The sequence below is a fragment of the Papaver somniferum genome, chromosome 11, assembly GCF_003573695.1.
Source record: "Papaver somniferum cultivar HN1 chromosome 11, ASM357369v1, whole genome shotgun sequence".
Taxonomy (NCBI): Eukaryota; Viridiplantae; Streptophyta; class Magnoliopsida; order Ranunculales; family Papaveraceae; genus Papaver; species Papaver somniferum.
In genome coordinates, this window is record NC_039368.1 from 126306765 (window position 1) to 126328807 (window position 22043).

Genomic DNA, 22043 nt, shown 5'->3' on the forward strand with positions numbered 1-22043 from the left:
ACGTAGAGCCATCAATATATTGAAATAGAAAATTAGTATGAAGAACTTAGACTTGTTTATCTGTTAGTGTATAAATCAGTATAACCAAGGCTGATCTATTTGATTGATAAATTACAGATTCAAATAGAAACCTTATTATAAGAAGTCTTTCATTGTATTTAGAACCAGTTATCTGTTGAAATATAATATAGTCATTTGAACCTAAAGCTACAAATTTTATTTCTAGAAAGTCATATAGGTTTTTGCTTGATTTCATGTTGTTTCGAACTCATATGAGATGAGTTAGTTGTTTACGTGAGTTTATAAGTATGAGCAATTCTTGCATTTAGTCAAGAGATAGTTTTTCCCTATAAGTGGGGAGTTTTGAAGACCGAAGGATGGTTTGATTTTCGAGGACGAAAATGTCATAAGGTGGAGAGAATGTAATGACTCTGAAGCACGTCAACACCATTAGACCGGTCAAGAAACGATCTACAGATGATTAAGAGACGTTTTAGTCGCGAATGACTCATTTAATCAATTTAGACATTAATTAATAGGAAATAATATAACCATAATTTGAACATGAGACTAGTACCACTAGTTATATATCGAAAAGTTATGCGAAAAGGACTACTCAAACGCGTCAGTCGGACTCCGGATGAGAAAGATATCACACACCGAAATTTTGATGTCGAAGTTTGTCAGAAGGCAACCGATGTTGACTTTTGATGTCGAAATTTTGATGCCGTTGACCGGGGCGTCTGACCGTTGTCAATTGTTGACCGAACCGTAATTTTGTGTGGACCTCTCTCTAGTAATAAACCGCCCCTTAGTAATTACTTAGATATTGCATAGTGAAACCTTAATTAGTATTTCAATCAATTATATATATTTTGAATCTAAAGAAGAGTTTATATTCTTCTCTTTTAGGAGTAGGAGCCGTTGAGTTCATGAGGGTTGAGAGCTGATTCATAGGAGGGAGAGATAAGTGTAAGGTGTTTTGTTTAGGAGAAAGATACATATATAAGATGAATAGAGGTGGCGGTAGTTTGAATAGAGAAATAGAGTTCTTATGAGAAACCAAGTAGGAGGGGTTGGTAATTGATGATTGAAAGATTGATAGTAAATTTGAGAAAGTGTGTATATCAGTAAAGGCGAGGAGAAATAATTAAGAGATATCTTGAATGAAAGGGACTAGCTTGGATAAAGAATGAAGAAGAAGAAGCTTTAATTAAGTAAGATGATGATGATGAATATTATGTTATAATAAGGTTGTCAAACTAAGGTAACATCCTTAATCGTTTCTAGTATGTGTTTAATGATTTGGGCGTATGATAGATATGTGAAATAATCTTGAAACCAAACATTTGATTATTATTTCAAAATCATGATTTGATGTGACATGGTGTGTTTCACTGTCTTTAATGTATAGATTCGTTTAGGTACTTTAGAAGCATAATTGGACATAGCTCTATTAACATGAATTGTAGAATATCCAGTGGTCATTCTGTACATATAAAGATCATTTAATTTTGTTAAGAATCGAGTGGGATATCCATGATCCAAAACCAGTCGACGCAGCTGCAAACATGTGCAACAGTCGCGAGCATCAATATGTTGGAACAACTTTAGTTAGGTTTAAAAGAGATCTGGAAAATTGTCAGTACGCAAAGGTTGTAGAACAAAGTCCCTAAATTCTAAGGAGACCTTCAAGGATAATTTTGGATTATAATTGAGTAAGATAGAGACCACGAAAAGTTACCCCATAAGCTAAGTTGTTTTTAGTCTTGAGACACTTGGAATATTTTCAGAGATTAGGGAAGAAGATGACCGAGTCAAATCGCTGACTCAGTTTACCCGTCTGACTCATTCCGAGTCAGACCTATTTCTTAGTATTTTGGTGGGCCGGTTTAGTGGACCGTGCCTGGTTGGCCCGTGGGCTAGGGTAAGAACCAGATGCATTCTTTTGATGTTTTGGACTCCTTAAAGTCCGAATTAGCTTTCGGTTGTTTCTACAAAGTTGTAGCATTTTTCGAGGGCTTTCTGATGATACGCAATATGATCCTAATTGGATAGGTATATATTGTTTTATACCAAAATTACTTATTATCATGCTATAGAACCATTAATAAAATTAGAACCATTAGTTATTTGATTTAGTCCATAACTGGAGACTTGTATGATATTATGTTATGAACCTTGTATGAGACATTTGGATAGATACTTAGAGTTTTTGTGCAATTAATAGTTAGTCTTTATTAACAATGATCGACTCAAAGGATGAACCAATGGATCTCGAGGTAGGATTGGTTTGTCATCAAATCAGGTGGGAACTCTGTAACCTTCTTGTAATCATTAAGTTTACGTTATCTGCGAGCATGATGAGTCTTTAATTTCGGTAAGCATATTGTTTGTAACTCAATGGCTATGTTGTGTAATATGCGATTTGTGGTTTCCCCGCGAAGAGTGTGTGATTCCCCATAGCTCTTGGATAAGTTTTAGTAGGGCAATGCTACGTTGTTCGAATATTACCTAGTAATCCGGCTTTATCCCGGTTGATTATTATTACATTTTATTGTCTTAAGATAGTAGTCTGGCTTTACTCCGGTTGATTATTACCTAGTAGTCCGGCTTTACCCCGGTTGATTATTATATATACTATTTTATTTGGGGAAGTCACTCATGTACATATTATACTTGTTTGTGCAGTCTTAGTAGTATGACTGGGTTACTATGACCTTGTCTTAGGAAGAAATTCTAGGTTCATGATTGGATATGGTCATTATTTGGAGATTTCATCCTACGAATAATGATTGGGCCTTTTGTGAACCTGTTGTGCAGGGTCAGATCATAGTAATCAAAACCATAATATATTTTAGGCTTATATGGTGGCATTGGGATTTATGAGGTGTACGCATTCCACGGTAATATCTTACGGTACCTGGATTCATGTTATCATTTGAGACTGGAGTTATTCCTAGCATCATCTACTCCATGAGTGAGACGAGGTTGGGATAACATATGTTTAGGTTGTTAAATTTGTTTCTCGTAGATCCATCCGGTGGTGGATCTTTCACGAATATTGCCACTATGGACGTAATATCTGGGGAGGTGAGTTGAAGCAATCTTCTGCTCTATGTTGTGTGTGAATATGTTTACAGTATTTTCTTTAGTAAAACTTTGATGCATGTTGGTGATTACATGAGAGTTATTTGTTTCCATTGAGCACCCTTTTGGGATGATGTGCTCACTCGTTCCCACTCCAGTTTCCAGTTTTCAGAAGAGATGGCGCGCGTGAAGATATTCGTTTCGTAGTTCAAAGATATAGCAGATTAAGAACGTTTATGAATCCTTTACATATCTTTATTATTTATTTACTCTGTAAAACAACACATTAATATATTCAGATCACAAGAGAGTTCTTCATTTATACAATATAAGAGTGTATGGGTTTGTCTTTGGTTTTAGCTTATGTAACTGAGTTTCTTAAGATCGGTAATATAGGTTTGATGCTATTATTAGGTTATAATCATGTCGGCTAAATAGGTTTAGTAATTGAGACGTCACAAGTTGGTATCAGAGCTCACTATTAGATCTTACATGGGCAATAATAATCATACTTAGTTCCCGATAGTTAAACAGAGTAGTTAAGAACTGGGTTGGGTTGTGAGATAAATATTAATCACTAAAAGCTATCAATAACTAAAATATTTATTCGGTTGATTGATTTGTTTGTTCGTTGGTGTATACATTCTAAGAAGTAAAAATTGTAGGTTAAACCAATTGTATTATAGATTTGAAGTTTATAGAGATTAAACACTAATTAGTTTGAAATTAAGAAGATGTAGTCAATCCAATAATTAAAATAAAATCAAATAAAATAAAATGAAATTAACATATTTGATAGAGCCCGAATGTCATGTAGAAACTTATTGAGTACCTTGACTTATACGTAGAGCCATCAATATATTGAAATAGAAAATTAGTATGAAGAACTTAGACTTGTTTATCTGTTAGTGTATAAATCAGTATAACCAAGGCTGATCTATTTGATTGATAAATTACAGATTCAAATAGAAACCTTATTATAAGAAGTCTTTCATTGTATTTAGAACCAGTTATCTGTTGAAATATAATATAGTCATTTGAACCTAAAGCTACAAATTTTATTTCTAGAAAGTCATATAGGTTTTTGCTTGATTTCATGTTGTTTCGAACTCATATGAGATGAGTTAGTTGTTTACGTGAGTTTATAAGTATGAGCAATTCTTGCATTTAGTCAAGAGATAGTTTTTCCCTATAAGTGGGGAGTTTTGAAGACCGAAGGATGGTTTGATTTTCGAGGACGAAAATGTCATAAGGTGGAGAGAATGTAATGACTCTGAAGCACGTCAACACCATTAGACCGGTCAAGAAACGATCTACAGATGATTAAGAGACGTTTTAGTCGCGAATGACTCATTTAATCAATTTAGACATTAATTAATAGGAAATAATATAACCATAATTTGAACATGAGACTAGTACCACTAGTTATATATCGAAAAGTTATGCGAAAAGGACTACTCAAACGCGTCAGTCGGACTCCGGATGAGAAAGATATCACACACCGAAATTTTGATGTCGAAGTTTGTCAGAAGGCAACCGATGTTGACTTTTGATGTCGAAATTTTGATGCCGTTGACCGGGGCGTCTGACCGTTGTCAATTGTTGACCGAACCGTAATTTTGTGTGGACCTCTCTCTAGTAATAAACCGCCCCTTAGTAATTACTTAGATATTGCATAGTGAAACCTTAATTAGTATTTCAATCAATTATATATATTTTGAATCTAAAGAAGAGTTTATATTCTTCTCTTTTAGGAGTAGGAGCCGTTGAGTTCATGAGGGTTGAGAGCTGATTCATAGGAGGGAGAGATAAGTGTAAGGTGTTTTGTTTAGGAGAAAGATACATATATAAGATGAATAGAGGTGGCGGTAGTTTGAATAGAGAAATAGAGTTCTTATGAGAAACCAAGTAGGAGGGGTTGGTAATTGATGATTGAAAGATTGATAGTAAATTTGAGAAAGTGTGTATATCAGTAAAGGCGAGGAGAAATAATTAAGAGATATCTTGAATGAAAGGGACTAGCTTGGATAAAGAATGAAGAAGAAGAAGCTTTAATTAAGTAAGATGATGATGATGAATATTATGTTATAATAAGGTTGTCAAACTAAGGTAACATCCTTAATCGTTTCTAGTATGTGTTTAATGATTTGGGCGTATGATAGATATGTGAAATAATCTTGAAACCAAACATTTGATTATTATTTCAAAATCATGATTTGATGTGACATGGTGTGTTTCACTGTCTTTAATGTATAGATTCGTTTAGGTACTTTAGAAGCATAATTGGACATAGCTCTATTAACATGAATTGTAGAATATCCAGTGGTCATTCTGTACATATAAAGATCATTTAATTTTGTTAAGAATCGAGTGGGATATCCATGATCCAAAACCAGTCGACGCAGCTGCAAACATGTGCAACAGTCGCGAGCATCAATATGTTGGAACAACTTTAGTTAGGTTTAAAAGAGATCTGGAAAATTGTCAGTACGCAAAGGTTGTAGAACAAAGTCCCTAAATTCTAAGGAGACCTTCAAGGATAATTTTGGATTATAATTGAGTAAGATAGAGACCACGAAAAGTTACCCCATAAGCTAAGTTGTTTTTAGTCTTGAGACACTTGGAATATTTTCAGAGATTAGGGAAGAAGATGACCGAGTCAAATCGCTGACTCAGTTTACCCGTCTGACTCATTCCGAGTCAGACCTATTTCTTAGTATTTTGGTGGGCCGGTTTAGTGGACCGTGCCTGGTTGGCCCGTGGGCTAGGGTAAGAACCAGATGCATTCTTTTGATGTTTTGGACTCCTTAAAGTCCGAATTAGCTTTCGGTTGTTTCTACAAAGTTGTAGCATTTTTCGAGGGCTTTCTGATGATACGCAATATGATCCTAATTGGATAGGTATATATTGTTTTATACCAAAATTACTTATTATCATGCTATAGAACCATTAATAAAATTAGAACCATTAGTTATTTGATTTAGTCCATAACTGGAGACTTGTATGATATTATGTTATGAACCTTGTATGAGACATTTGGATAGATACTTAGAGTTTTTGTGCAATTAATAGTTAGTCTTTATTAACAATGATCGACTCAAAGGATGAACCAATGGATCTCGAGGTAGGATTGGTTTGTCATCAAATCAGGTGGGAACTCTGTAACCTTCTTGTAATCATTAAGTTTACGTTATCTGCGAGCATGATGAGTCTTTAATTTCGGTAAGCATATTGTTTGTAACTCAATGGCTATGTTGTGTAATATGCGATTTGTGGTTTCCCCGCGAAGAGTGTGTGATTCCCCATAGCTCTTGGATAAGTTTTAGTAGGGCAATGCTACGTTGTTCGAATATTACCTAGTAATCCGGCTTTATCCCGGTTGATTATTATTACATTTTATTGTCTTAAGATAGTAGTCTGGCTTTACTCCGGTTGATTATTACCTAGTAGTCCGGCTTTACCCCGGTTGATTATTATATATACTATTTTATTTGGGGAAGTCACTCATGTACATATTATACTTGTTTGTGCAGTCTTAGTAGTATGACTGGGTTACTATGACCTTGTCTTAGGAAGAAATTCTAGGTTCATGATTGGATATGGTCATTATTTGGAGATTTCATCCTACGAATAATGATTGGGCCTTTTGTGAACCTGTTGTGCAGGGTCAGATCATAGTAATCAAAACCATAATATATTTTGGCTTATATGGTGGCATTGGGATTTATGAGGTGTACGCATTCCACGGTAATATCTTACGGTACCTGGATTCATGTTATCATTTGAGACTGGAGTTATTCCTAGCATCATCTACTCCATGAGTGAGACGAGGTTGGGATAACATATGTTTAGGTTGTTAAATTTGTTTCTCGTAGATCCATCCGGTGGTGGATCTTTCACGAATATTGCCACTATGGACGTAATATCTGGGGAGGTGAGTTGAAGCAATCTTCTGCTCTATGTTGTGTGTGAATATGTTTACAGTATTTTCTTTAGTAAAACTTTGATGCATGTTGGTGATTACATGAGAGTTATTTGTTTCCATTGAGCACCCTTTTGGGATGATGTGCTCACTCGTTCCCACTCCAGTTTCCAGTTTTCAGAAGAGATGGCGCGCGTGAAGATATTCGTTTCGTAGTTCAAAGATATAGCAGATTAAGAACGTTTATGAATCCTTTACATATCTTTATTATTTATTTACTCTGTAAAACAACACATTAATATATTCAGATCACAAGAGAGTTCTTCATTTATACAATATAAGAGTGTATGGGTTTGTCTTTGGTTTTAGCTTATGTAACTGAGTTTCTTAAGATCGGTAATATAGGTTTGATGCTATTATTAGGTTATAATCATGTCGGCTAAATAGGTTTAGTAATTGAGACGTCACAAGTTGGTATCAGAGCTCACTATTAGATCTTACATGGGCAAAATAATCATACTTAGTTCCCGATAGTTAAACAGAGTAGTTAAGAACTGGGTTGGGTTGTGAGATAAATATTAATCACTAAAAGCTATCAATAACTAAAATATTTATTCGGTTGATTGATTTGTTTGTTCGTTGGTGTATACATTCTAAGAAGTAAAAATTGTAGGTTAAACCAATTGTATTATAGATTTGAAGTTTATAGAGATTAAACACTAATTAGTTTGAAATTAAGAAGATGTAGTCAATCCAATAATTAAAATAAAATCAAATAAAATAAAATGAAATTAACATATTTGATAGAGCCCGAATGTCATGTAGAAACTTATTGAGTACCTTGACTTATACGTAGAGCCATCAATATATTGAAATAGAAAATTAGTATGAAGAACTTAGACTTTATCTGTTAGTGTATAAATCAGTATAACCAAGGCTGATCTATTTGATTGATAAATTACAGATTCAAATAGAAACCTTATTATAAGAAGTCTTTCATTGTATTTAGAACCAGTTATCTGTTGAAATATAATATAGTCATTTGAACCTAAAGCTACAAATTTTATTTCTAGAAAGTCATATAGGTTTTTGCTTGATTTCATGTTGTTTCGAACTCATATGAGATGAGTTAGTTGTTTACGTGAGTTTATAAGTATGAGCAATTCTTGCATTTAGTCAAGAGATAGTTTTTCCCTATAAGTGGGGAGTTTTGAAGACCGAAGGATGGTTTGATTTTCGAGGACGAAAATGTCATAAGGTGGAGAGAATGTAATGACTCTGAAGCACGTCAACACCATTAGACCGGTCAAGAAACGATCTACAGATGATTAAGAGACGTTTTAGTCGCGAATGACTCATTTAATCAATTTAGACATTAATTAATAGGAAATAATATAACCATAATTTGAACATGAGACTAGTACCACTAGTTATATATCGAAAAGTTATGCGAAAAGGACTACTCAAACGCGTCAGTCGGACTCCGGATGAGAAAGATATCACACACCGAAATTTTGATGTCGAAGTTTGTCAGAAGGCAACCGATGTTGACTTTTGATGTCGAAATTTTGATGCCGTTGACCGGGGCGTCTGACCGTTGTCAATTGTTGACCGAACCGTAATTTTGTGTGGACCTCTCTCTAGTAATAAACCGCCCCTTAGTAATTACTTAGATATTGCATAGTGAAACCTTAATTAGTATTTCAATCAATTATATATATTTTGAATCTAAAGAAGAGTTTATATTCTTCTCTTTTAGGAGTAGGAGCCGTTGAGTTCATGAGGGTTGAGAGCTGATTCATAGGAGGGAGAGATAAGTGTAAGGTGTTTTGTTTAGGAGAAAGATACATATATAAGATGAATAGAGGTGGCGGTAGTTTGAATAGAGAAATAGAGTTCTTATGAGAAACCAAGTAGGAGGGGTTGGTAATTGATGATTGAAAGATTGATAGTAAATTTGAGAAAGTGTGTATATCAGTAAAGGCGAGGAGAAATAATTAAGAGATATCTTGAATGAAAGGGACTAGCTTGGATAAAGAATGAAGAAGAAGCTTTAATTAAGTAAGATGATGATGATGAATATTATGTTATAATAAGGTTGTCAAACTAAGGTAACATCCTTAATCGTTTCTAGTATGTGTTTAATGATTTGGGCGTATGATAGATATGTGAAATAATCTTGAAACCAAACATTTGATTATTATTTCAAAATCATGATTTGATGTGACATGGTGTGTTTCACTGTCTTTAATGTATAGATTCGTTTAGGTACTTTAGAAGCATAATTGGACATAGCTCTATTAACATGAATTGTAGAATATCCAGTGGTCATTCTGTACATATAAAGATCATTTAATTTTGTTAAGAATCGAGTGGGATATCCATGATCCAAAACCAGTCGACGCAGCTGCAAACATGTGCAACAGTCGCGAGCATCAATATGTTGGAACAACTTTAGTTAGGTTTAAAAGAGATCTGGAAAATTGTCAGTACGCAAAGGTTGTAGAACAAAGTCCCTAAATTCTAAGGAGACCTTCAAGGATAATTTTGGATTATAATTGAGTAAGATAGAGACCACGAAAAGTTACCCCATAAGCTAAGTTGTTTTAGTCTTGAGACACTTGGAATATTTTCAGAGATTAGGGAAGAAGATGACCGAGTCAAATCGCTGACTCAGTTTACCCGTCTGACTCATTCCGAGTCAGACCTATTTCTTAGTATTTTGGTGGGCCGGTTTAGTGGACCGTGCCTGGTTGGCCCGTGGGCTAGGGTAAGAACCAGATGCATTCTTTTGATGTTTTGGACTCCTTAAAGTCCGAATTAGCTTTCGGTTGTTTCTACAAAGTTGTAGCATTTTTCGAGGGCTTTCTGATGATACGCAATATGATCCTAATTGGATAGGTATATATTGTTTTATACCAAAATTACTTATTATCATGCTATAGAACCATTAATAAAATTAGAACCATTAGTTATTTGATTTAGTCCATAACTGGAGACTTGTATGATATTATGTTATGAACCTTGTATGAGACATTTGGATAGATATTTAGAGTTCTTGTGTAATTAATAGTTAGTCTTAATTAACAACGATCGACTCAAAGGATGAACCAGTGGATCTCGAGGTAGGATTGGCTTGTAATCAAATCAGGTGGGAACTCTGTAACCTTCTTGTAATCATTAAGTTTACGTTATCTGCGAGCATGATGAGTCTTTAATTTCGGTAAGCATATTGTTTGTAACTCAATGGCTATGTTGTGTAATATGCGATCTGTGGTTTCCCCGCGAAGAGTGTGTGATTCCCCATAGCTCTTGGATAAGTTTTAGTAGGGCAATGCTACGTTGTTCGAATATTACCTAGTAATCCGGCTTTATCCCGGTTGATTATTATTACATTTTATTGTCTTAAGATAGTAGTCTGGCTTTACTCCGGTTGATTATTACCTAGTAGTCCGGCTTTACCCCGGTTGATTATTATATATACTATTTTATTTGGGGAAGTCACTCATGTACATATTATACTTGTTTGTGCAGTCTTAGTAGTATGACTGGGTTACTATGACCTTGTCTTAGGAAGAAATTCTAGGTTCATGATTGGATATGGTCATTATTTGGAGATTTCATCCTACGAATAATGATTGGGCCTTTTGTGAACCTGTTGTGCAGGGTCAGATCATAGTAATCAAAACCATAATATATTTTGGCTTATATGGTGGCATTGGGATTTATGAGGTGTACGCATTCCACGGTAATATCTTACGGTACCTGGATTCATGTTATCATTTGAGACTGGAGTTATTCCTAGCATCATCTACTCCATGAGTGAGACGAGGTTGGGATAACATATGTTTAGGTTGTTAAATTTGTTTCTCGTAGATCCATCCGGTGGTGGATCTTTCACGAATATTGCCACTATGGACGTAATATCTGGGGAGGTGAGTTGAAGCAATCTTCTGCTCTATGTTGTGTGTGAATATGTTTACAGTATTTTCTTTAGTAAAACTTTGATGCATGTTGGTGATTACATGAGAGTTATTTGTTTCCATTGAGCACCCTTTTGGGATGATGTGCTCACTCGTTCCCACTCCAGTTTCCAGTTTTCAGAAGAGATGGCGCGCGTGAAGATATTCGTTTCGTAGTTCAAAGATATAGCAGATTAAGAACGTTTATGAATCCTTTACATATCTTTATTATTTATTTACTCTGTAAAACAACACATTAATATATTCAGATCACAAGAGAGTTCTTCATTTATACAATATAAGAGTGTATGGGTTTGTCTTTGGTTTTAGCTTATGTAACTGAGTTTCTTAAGATCGGTAATATAGGTTTGATGCTATTATTAGGTTATAATCATGTCGGCTAAATAGGTTTAGTAATTGAGACGTCACAAGTTGGTATCAGAGCTCACTATTAGATCTTACATGGGCAATAATAATCATACTTAGTTCCCGATAGTTAAACAGAGTAGTTAAGAACTGGGTTGGGTTGTGAGATAAATATTAATCACTAAAAGCTATCAATAACTAAAATATTTATTCGGTTGATTGATTTGTTTGTTGTTGGTGTATACATTCTAAGAAGTAAAAATTGTAGGTTAAACCAATTGTATTATAGATTTGAAGTTTATAGAGATTAAACACTAATTAGTTTGAAATTAAGAAGATGTAGTCAATCCATAATTAAAAAAAATCAAATAAAATAAAATGAAATTAACATATTTGATAGAGCCCGAATGTCATGTAGAAACTTATTGAGTACCTTGACTTATACGTAGAGCCATCAATATATTGAAATAGAAAATTAGTATGAAGAACTTAGACTTTTTATCTGTTAGTGTATAAATCAGTATAACCAAGGCTGATCTATTTGATTGATAAATTACAGATTCAAATAGAAACCTTATTATAAGAAGTCTTTCATTGTATTTAGAACCAGTTATCTGTTGAAATATAATATAGTCATTTGAACCTAAAGCTACAAATTTTATTTCTAGAAAGTCATATAGGTTTTTGCTTGATTTCATGTTGTTTCGAACTCATATGAGATGAGTTAGTTGTTTACGTGAGTTTATAAGTATGAGCAATTCTTGCATTTAGTCAAGGATAGTTTTTCCCTATAAGTGGGGAGTTTTGAAGACCGAAGGATGGTTTGATTTTCGAGGACGAAAATGTCATAAGGTGGAGAGAATGTAATGACTCTGAAGCACGTCAACACCATTAGACCGGTCAAGAAACGATCTACAGATGATTAAGAGACGTTTTAGTCGCGAATGACTCATTTAATCAATTTAGACATTAATTAATAGGAAATAATATAACCATAATTTGAACATGAGACTAGTACCACTAGTTATATATCGAAAAGTTATGCGAAAAGGACTACTCAAACGCGTCAGTCGGACTCCGGATGAGAAAGATATCACACACCGAAATTTTGATGTCGAAGTTTGTCAGAAGGCAACCGATGTTGACTTTTGATGTCGAAATTTTGATGCCGTTGACCGGGGCGTCTGACCGTTGTCAATTGTTGACCGAACCGTAATTTTGTGTGGACCTCTCTCTAGTAATAAACCGCCCCTTAGTAATTACTTAGATATTGCATAGTGAAACCTTAATTAGTATTTCAATCAATTATATATATTTTGAATCTAAAGAAGAGTTTATATTCTTCTCTTTTAGGAGTAGGAGCCGTTGAGTTCATGAGGGTTGAGAGCTGATTCATAGGAGGGAGAGATAAGTGTAAGGTGTTTTGTTTAGGAGAAAGATACATATATAAGATGAATAGAGGTGGCGGTAGTTTGAATAGAGAAATAGAGTTCTTATGAGAAACCAAGTAGGAGGGGTTGGTAATTGATGATTGAAAGATTGATAGTAAATTTGAGAAAGTGTGTATATCAGTAAAGGCGAGGAGAAATAATTAAGAGATATCTTGAATGAAAGGGACTAGCTTGGATAAAGAATGAAGAAGAAGAAGCTTTAATTAAGTAAGATGATGATGATGAATATTATGTTATAATAAGGTTGTCAAACTAAGGTTGTCAGTACTAAACATATCGTTTTTCAAAGGTTCTTCTGGATATGGCAGAGGTGTTTCAGGCAGTGGTACCTCCTCGAATCTCTCCCTGGAAATATCAAAACAGACCATTACAGTGGAGTCATAATTTTCAATAGTGCGCGAAAGCCAATGAAAAGCTCCATTAAAGAGCACAGCAGAGTAGAATGCTTCTTGATTAAGATAGTAAGGTGTTCTATGAGTGTTTTTCCATGAATTTGAGCTTAATGTATAGATATCAACCTCAGAACATCTGAATCCCAGTCAACCACAACCCTTACCAATTTGTAATCGTCGGTCTTGTAATCATAACCAAATCCATACCCATATACATAATCACTGTCTACTTCTCGTGGCATGGGTATCTTCTTGTATACTTCCGTTGAAGGATTCCAGATATAAAATTCTTCACCCCATTTACTTGCAGTACGACTTATCCAGACCAATCCATAACATGAAGACAAAAATTTAACTTGACAATCTTGAAATATAGTAGGGTAATCCATCCGATTCATAAATTCACACATTCTTGATGATGATGTTGACAATGGCAATAAAGAACATACTGACTTATAATCTATCGTATACATGTTTTTACATTCATCGGTGCAAAATATAATTCTAGTATTGTTTTTTATGTTACTAAGCTCATGATGCGTATTTTGGAAACTAAGACTATCAAATAGCGCACAATAAGACTTGCTCACGCACCTGAACCGCAAAAGAGACCTCCTTGGTAGTCTTACGAAGATTTCTAGGAGAATCTCTTCCGGGAGGTTATTTGACATTGTTGCAGTTGCCTCTTACTTCTTCAACTTCGTGTTGTGTGAGAGGACGATCGAGGAGAACAAGAAAATAGGTTCACAAACAAGTTGCAAAACCCTAACAACAAAATAGACTTATATATAAGAGTAGTATTAACTTTCTTAAAATAACCCAGTTGTCCAGGGTCATGGTCAGACGAGCAAAACACAAATAAACAATCTTACGGATCCACAGATAAGAACGTCCTTGGTTAACTGGAGATGAGTCGGTTCATGTTTCCCTAATCCTCCTTAAATCTGGAGATGAGTCGGTTCGTGTTGCCCTAATCCTCCTTAAATTAGTTAGGGTTCTTCCCCTTGATTCCCCTAGGGTTCTCCTCTTCCCCTTGATTCCCCTTTACGTTTACGGACGACCTAAACCTATTCTTCAAAAAAAGGTAAATATTATTCTGTTTTTTTTTTTCTCTTCGATCGGTATAACTAATTGGTGGATTTCAATTACTATGCTTATTGTTATGTTTTTGCTGTGGTGATTTTGTTTGGTTTCAATCAAATTTTGTGGATTCAATTTAGTCAACGGATGTGCAATATGTTTTGATTAATTCTGTGTTGTGTAGAGGCTTTAAACTGGGATAAGATCCCAAGTATGGTAACAACGATTGAAGATTGTGGAAATGGCGGCATAAAGACTAATGTGGAAGATTATGGAAATGGCGGCATCAAGAATAATGTGGTAAAACATGGTTGACACAGCGAAAGCAACGTCCAGGCCTGTGTTATGCCCCCTCCAGTATTTTAGTTATCAGCTTAAAAGAGGGTCTCAATTTAATGAAAAAACGGGAGTTGCTCTTGTGAATGGTGTTCATGACAATGCTACGCTGACAAGTTTACTTGAAAACTTCATTAAGAAGTTGACGATTTTAATCTCATGCCGGAATTTGAACCACAGTTACTACTTCTTGGGCTATAAGCAACTTTTAGATCTCTAAATAGAAAATATAGGTCGTTTCGTCGATTTTGCTTTTCCTTATTGAGAAAGTAGCCAAGCGAACATACATCCATTTCCAAATGAACCAATAGGCGATACAAGTCAGAGTTTCCGACGGACTTAATGAAGACACAAAATGCGATAAAAACCATCTCAACACAAGTTGTGGTCCCGGAAGCCAAGGAATTGTTGTCGACTCACTAATTTGATATAGAGACAAGATATGGTGAGAAAAACCATCTCAACAGATTCTCCTGCATGTAACATCGAGATCGTAGATATAACTTGTGACCATGTTATTCTGATCAGAATACTATATTGCAGAACCCAGAAAAACAACAACGGAAATTTACATACACGATAAGAAATTAAATTCTAAGATAGCCAAACATGATCGTAAATTCAAATGAATAAAATGAGTATATACATGTCTGATTGACTGTATCAACTCATCTCACCGGATACACAAAATGCTACATAAATAAAGGCAAATTAACAAAGCCTGATCCTTCCAAAGGTGTCTTTTTGTATGTCGATCTACATCTCCGACTCAAATGGCTTCCGAGCTGCATAAGAAGTTCCGGCATTCTGAAACAAACCCCAAATATCTGGACTGAACCTTGCGTTTTCTTTATCCGGAACCAGCTCTTCAACGTTCACAATCACTATCGGAAACACCCCTCTGTAGAAACGGTTTACCTTAACATTGGTTGAATAGTCTTCACCGATCACCGGCGTGGTTGGGGCCTTTGTGATAGTCAGCGGAGTATTTTTTGGGAATGTTATAACATCAAGTTCCTCGAAAGGAACCAAGTTACTGGATATTGAATGGCTAGTCATCCAATGTTCCTTATCGACCGATCCACCTTTAGCACCACCACAACACTCTTCAAGCTTTGATGTCAAATCAAGAACTTGTTTCTCGTGAGCTTGTTTCTCCCGGTTCAATTCCTCACGTAGATCCGATAGTCTTTTCTCAAGAGCTTGCTTCTCCCGGTTTGACTGCTCCTGTAGATCTGACAATCTTTTTTCAAGAGCTTGTTTCTCAGCCCTTTCTCGATCTCGTTCATTTATACACGCAGCCAACTGTGCAGCAGATTCGTTTTCCCGTGGACTAATAAGAGCATGTATACCATAGCTGGGTAAATTAAGCAACTCATGTGACCAGGAATAAGTGAAGGTGCTGTGATTAATTTGAAACCAGTCGATGACAAGACCTTGACAGTTTACAAACTTGTCATTTCTACCCAAATAAGCAAAGAGAGTTGCAAAATCAGTCTCCTTGTTATGGGGCAAAGATAGATGTCTAGAGAAATTTAATTCCTCGTACCTGAAAAAATCTTGTTGCACAAGAGGGCAACCGACTTTTTTCTGAACCCTGAATATGAAAAACTTCAAACCCATGGTGCGTCCCCATACGAAATATAACTCAGGATCCCTAAAAAACGACATAGTAAGTGTGAGAGAAAGAAGATAATAGTGTTACCAAAAATCTTTTGGCAGGAATGAATTGAAAGAAAAAAGAGAGAAAAAAGAGAGGAAGCTTAGGCTTATTTGGTATCCAAGAACACCAGGGGTTATCAGATCTATATACACAACGAAACATATGTCAAGTTTTAAATTCTCCGTCTTAGCTCTAGTGATTAAATTATGTAACAATTACATCCAGCTCAAGTCAATAACTATAATGTATACACACCACGACACCACACGAAGCTACCACGAACTAGTCTATAATATATACAAGCTCTGATGATATATATCGGCCGCCCAATTATTTATTTATTTTGTTGTAATTGTTGGAGACAGCTCTAGTCAATGGCTATAATGTTTTCTTTACTGGAAAAATAACTATAATGTATAGAAAAACAACCTACAGCTCTTACAATGTTTCTGCACTGCTCTTTTTTGGTTGATTTTTTAAAGTCCACCTCTAAGAAGCCAAGAGCCAAGCCGGCTGCGACCTCATCATCAAGAGGCATCTCCATGATGTGACATTCAGTGTAGAAATGAACAAAACTTGTTGAGTTCCCATAAAGTTATATTTTATTATGATTTCAGTAATTTGATAATGTCGAAGCTTGCTGACTGACATTAATGTTGAACAAACTGAAAGAAGCTGGAGCTTAGCCAAGCTACCATGAACCATCTAAATATGTAAAACTGTCAGGATTTTTGTAGGAAATCACTTGACAACCGCGGAATAACGGATCTTGAGATATTATGATGAATAATAAGTAAACCAAGCACAAGCAACTATGAAAATACGAAAAAGATAAATCAACTCATAAGACACAAGATTTATAGTGGTTCGACCAATACATATAATTTGTATATATTGTCTTCGTCCACTTTGAGCCGCACCAACTCAAATCCATTATGAAGAAAAACGATTACAGCGTCGTGTGAATCCCACCAAACCCTTGGTTACACCGCAACAATTACCCGAGACGATAACCTTGTCTCTTGTTCCTCACCAATATGCTCTCACAACGAAACCTTAGCTTTAGACCTAAAAGCTATACAAGAAATCTCTCACCGATCTCTTAATCGTTTTCTACACAATGCACAAATTCTACAAGGCCTAACTACCTATTTATATAGGTTACAAACTTGACCACCAAGAATTCTAACCGGTTTAGGAAACCCCTTCCCTAAATAACCACGGCTAACTTTAGGAAATAATTAATTAATTAGTCTTCAGTAACTAACAATCTCCCACTTTGAAGACTTATGGATTGTCTTCCATTCTTAAACTTTGTATTGACGGTGCTAAAACATCATCCTTGTTAGTGCGGCTCCCCTCCTAGATCCTCATTCTAAGAGACCAACTAAAGCCTTGCAGAGCTTTAGCTTGTCTGATGTAACTCCCTTGGTAAACATATCCGCCGGATTCTTCGAACCAAGAACTTCTCGAGCTTCAACTCTCCTTCTTCTAAGAGATCCCGAATAAAATGATAACGGATATCTATATGCTTCGTCCTAGCATGATAGTCTGAGTTCTTGGCTAAATGTATAGCACTTTGACTGTCGCTAAACAGAACATTATCTCCTTATTCCTTGCCCAACTCAACTAATAATCCTTGTAACCAAATCATCTCCTTGCTCGCTTCCGTCACCGCTACGTATTCCGCTTCCGTAGTAGACAATGTCACCAACTTCTGTAACCTTGAGTTCCAACTCACTGCAGCTGACCCCATAGTATAAACATAACCGGCCGTACTTCGCCTTTTATCTACATCACCTGCGAAGTATGCATCCACATAACCCCTCAAAATAGAACCACCTTTTTCATAGCACAATGGTACGTTTGTGTTACCTCTCAAATACCTAAGAATCCACTTCACAACTTCCCAATGTTGTTTTCCTGGGTTGCTTGCATATCTACTCACTACTCCCGCTGCATGTGCAATATCCGGTCTCGTGCACACCATAGCATACATTAGACTCCCAATAGCCGAAGAATATGGTACGTTAGACATGTACTCCTTTTCTTCATCTGTCTTCGCACACTGCATACTTGAAAGACGAATTTGACTTCCAAGTGGAGAACTAACTAGTTTAGTATTCTCCATATTGAATCTTTGCAACACTCGTTCAATATATTCAGCCTGACTAAGCATAAGTACACCCTTAGATCTGTCTCTTATGATCCTCATACCAAGAATCTGCTTTTCTTCACAAAGATCTTTCATAGCAAACTCACTTGCTAATTGTTTCTTCAAATTCTCAACTTCTTGTAGAGATGTTCCGGCAACCAATATATCATCCACATACAGTAATAATATGATGTAGTCAGAACCATTCATTTTGAAGTAACAACAATGATCTGCATTACACCGTGAGTAACCACTTCTATGCATGAAGTTATCAAACTTCTTGTACCACTGTCTCGGGGCTTGTTTTAAACCATACAAACTCTTCTTTAGGTTGCACACCATATCTTCCTTGCCTTTTACTATGAATCCTTCTGGCTTCTTCATGTAAATTTCTTCTTCTAGGTCACCATGAAGAAAAGTTGTTTTTACATCCAAATGTTCAAGGTAGAGATCTTCAGAAGCCACTAGACTTAACACTACTCGAATAGTAGTCATCTTCACAACTGGAGAAAATATCTCGTTGTAATTAACACCAGGTTTTTGCTGGAAACTTTTCAAAACCAACCTCGCCTTGTAGCGAATTTCTCCATTTGCTTCAGATTTCATCCGATAAACCCACTTGTTATGCAACGCCTTCTTACCTCTTGGTAATTTTACTAACACCCAAGTGTCATTCTCATCAAGTGAATTTATCTCATCCTCCATAGCAAGTTTCCACTTGCCTGAATCATCAGCCGCTAGTGCTTCCTTAATATCTTCAGGTTCGCCTCCATCCGTAAGTAATAGATAATTCAAAGCATACCTTGGGTTTGGTTTAGGAGTTCTTGACGATCTTCGTACTTCTTGTAAAACTGTAGGAATAACTCCCACTGCAGTAGAAGTCTCTTCAACTTGTACTTCTCTGCCATCAGCAACATCATGCTCTTCTTGTTCCACACTTCTTCCAGAAATATCATAAATATCGATATACAACTCCTTATCGACGTTTTCTACACAATGCACAAATTCTACAAGGCCTAACTACCACCAAGAATTCTAACCGGTTTAGAAAACCCCTTCCCTAAATAACCACGGCTAACTTTAGGAAATAATTAATTAACGAAAACTGGGTCATTTGTCCAAATATTTTTAAAACATGGTTCAAATGGATGAGTAAAAATTATTATGGGTGAAATGGACACCAAAAAAATAGTAAGGATGAAACTGGATTCATCCTTACTTAAACTTAAAAAATAGCAAGGATGAAACTGGATGCATCCTGATGTAAATTAAAAAAAAAGAAAAGTATTTGAAAATGGGTAGGATGAAACTGTTTACATCGTGGCTATTTTTACATTTTTGTCCATTTAAACAATATCAAAATCTATATGTCCTTTTCACCCAGGAATTGTTGATTTTGATCTTTTTAACCAATTTTGTGATTAATTAATTAGTCTTCAATAATTAACAAAAACTAGAAAAATTCGTTGTGTCATGAAGATCTAGGTTCATATTTAACGTTCAGCAACCAAAGTTGAGTGCTGAATTTGAATCCAGATAGGGTTTCCTCAGAGAACGATAGAGTGGGATTACACTGCATGTTTGAAATATTCTCAGTCATGTTTTGTTCGTTTTACATTTGGGTTTCTGGGATTTGTGGAAGTTAATGTTGACGTCTGTGAAACAATCCCTCTGTTAGTCTTTCAGAAGATGTAGCTTTCTGTTTCTATCCATCTTATGACAATATCCACAAACTAAACTTAGTTTCTGCTAAAATTTACTATCTAAAATCACTTCTAAACAAAAACAAAACAATAAAGAAGAAAATTGGGAGGGAAAATTTTACATCATACCTAGTGCTAGTAGAGCCTAAAAAATCCGAACTCATGTATATAAGGGTCCCCTTATTTGAACCTAGCTAGCTAAAAGCAACCATCATTATTAATAGGAAATAATATATGAGTCTATTTATAGGAGATACTCACTTTAATTTGTGAGAGTTATATCAGGAATTGTCTTGAAAATCAAGTCTTGTGATTGTATAAATAGCCTGCGAATTAATGAGAAAGACACACCAAGTTATTCTCAATGTAATCTATTGCTTTCGCGCGTTTATGCTCTCCTCTCTCTTGCTCGATCCTTAAATGGTATCAGAGCAAGGTGAGAGGAAGAGAGGGGAGAAGGAGAAAGAGTTAGAGAAGTTTTTCATTCAAAGAGAAGTTGAAGTTGCTGCGCAAAGTTGTGATGAAAATAAAAGTTGCTGGAACCGGAAGAAGACGTTAGGGTTTGGAAAAATAACACAATTAAAAAAAAAAAAAGAGAGAGAGAGAGAGAAGTGTTACCGGTGTTTTTGATGAGAAGAGTTCGACGCAAAGATGGTCATAAAGGCCAAGCTGGAGCTGTTTAGGGTTTGTTCTGAAGGCGTCGATGCTGCGTTTGTTTTTTGTCGGGAAAAAGACATAAGATATCTTGCTTCTTCGTGACTTGTTGCCTGTGAAGTCGTGATCGTGTGGTTTTGTTCATGTGTTGTTGACAAAAAGGACTTGGAGGAAGATGGAGAATTATATAAAGAAGGAAAGATGTTACTTCCCTAGATTTGATTTACAATTCGATGATGTTTGGCTGCTGTTAGTTCGATGGAGAGATGTGCAAACTGTTTTCTGTTGATGTTGTTAAGATGATGGAGTCAGAGAAAGAATGAAGACTGAAGATTGGCAAGCAAACATGGTTGGCTGGTAATTGATCATCGGTGATGGAAGATAATTGCTACCGATGATATTGAAGATGAATGATGAAAGCTGAGTAGTTGTTTAAGCAGATGAGAAGGATTTTTTCTAGATTAGAGAACAACGAAGGAAGTTTGGGTGAGTTTTGTAACGGAAAACCAAACCGAGGACCTGATGTTGGTCAATGGCAATCGATTAGTTCTGGTTGCGTTCGGTGCCATGTTCTGTAGTCAGGTTAAAAGAAAACAGACGTAATTGGTTTGTTTGCTGAATCAGCATAAGAATAAGTTGGAGATTTATGTGAGATTTGTTTAATCAAACCCGTGAAAAAGAACTGTTGCTTCCGTGTGATATAAAGAGATTGATGATGACTGAAGGTGATTCATGGGATTCGAATCTGTTTTGAGAACGCAAAGAAGAACCCTAGTGAGTTAATCCCAACCCGAGTGACCACGGGTTGGCGTGTTTGTATTGACTATAGTAAATTGAACAAGGTCACTAGGAAGGACCACTTTCCCCTTCCCTTCATCGACCAGATGCTAGAGAGATTAACTGGACATAGTTATAATCAGATCGTTATTGCCACAGAAGACCAGGAGAAAACCACTTTTACCTGTCCCTTTGGTACCTTTGCGTATAGACGCATGCCTTTCGGGCTATGTAACGCCCCTGCGACTTTTCAGCGTTGCATGATGAGCATATTTTCCGATATGGTAGAAAAGTTTTTAGAGGTCTTTATGGATGATTTTTCAGTGTTTGGTTCGTCTTTCGATGAGTGCTTCATCATTTTTCATTAGTGTTGACTAGGTGTAAGGAAAAGAATCTAGTGCTTAATTGGGAGAAAATGTCGTTTCATGGTTCGATCAGGAATTTTTTTAGGGCATATCGTATCTTCTAAGGGTATAGAGGTAGATATGGCCA

At 35.8% G+C, this 22043-nt stretch overlaps 1 protein-coding gene across 1 annotated transcript; it reads right to left on the minus strand.

The window, feature by feature from the left end:
* Positions 1-15093: 15093 nt before the first annotated feature.
* Positions 15094-16433, minus strand: LOC113325414. The gene is made up of 2 exons (XM_026573620.1): positions 16149-16433; positions 15094-16061 (listed from the first exon to the last, which is right to left on the minus strand). The coding sequence occupies exons 1-2, from the start codon at positions 16268-16270 to the stop codon at positions 15356-15358; spliced, it is 828 nt and encodes a 275-aa protein (XP_026429405.1). The 5' UTR covers positions 16271-16433; the 3' UTR covers positions 15094-15355.
* Positions 16434-22043: the final 5610 nt, after the last annotated feature.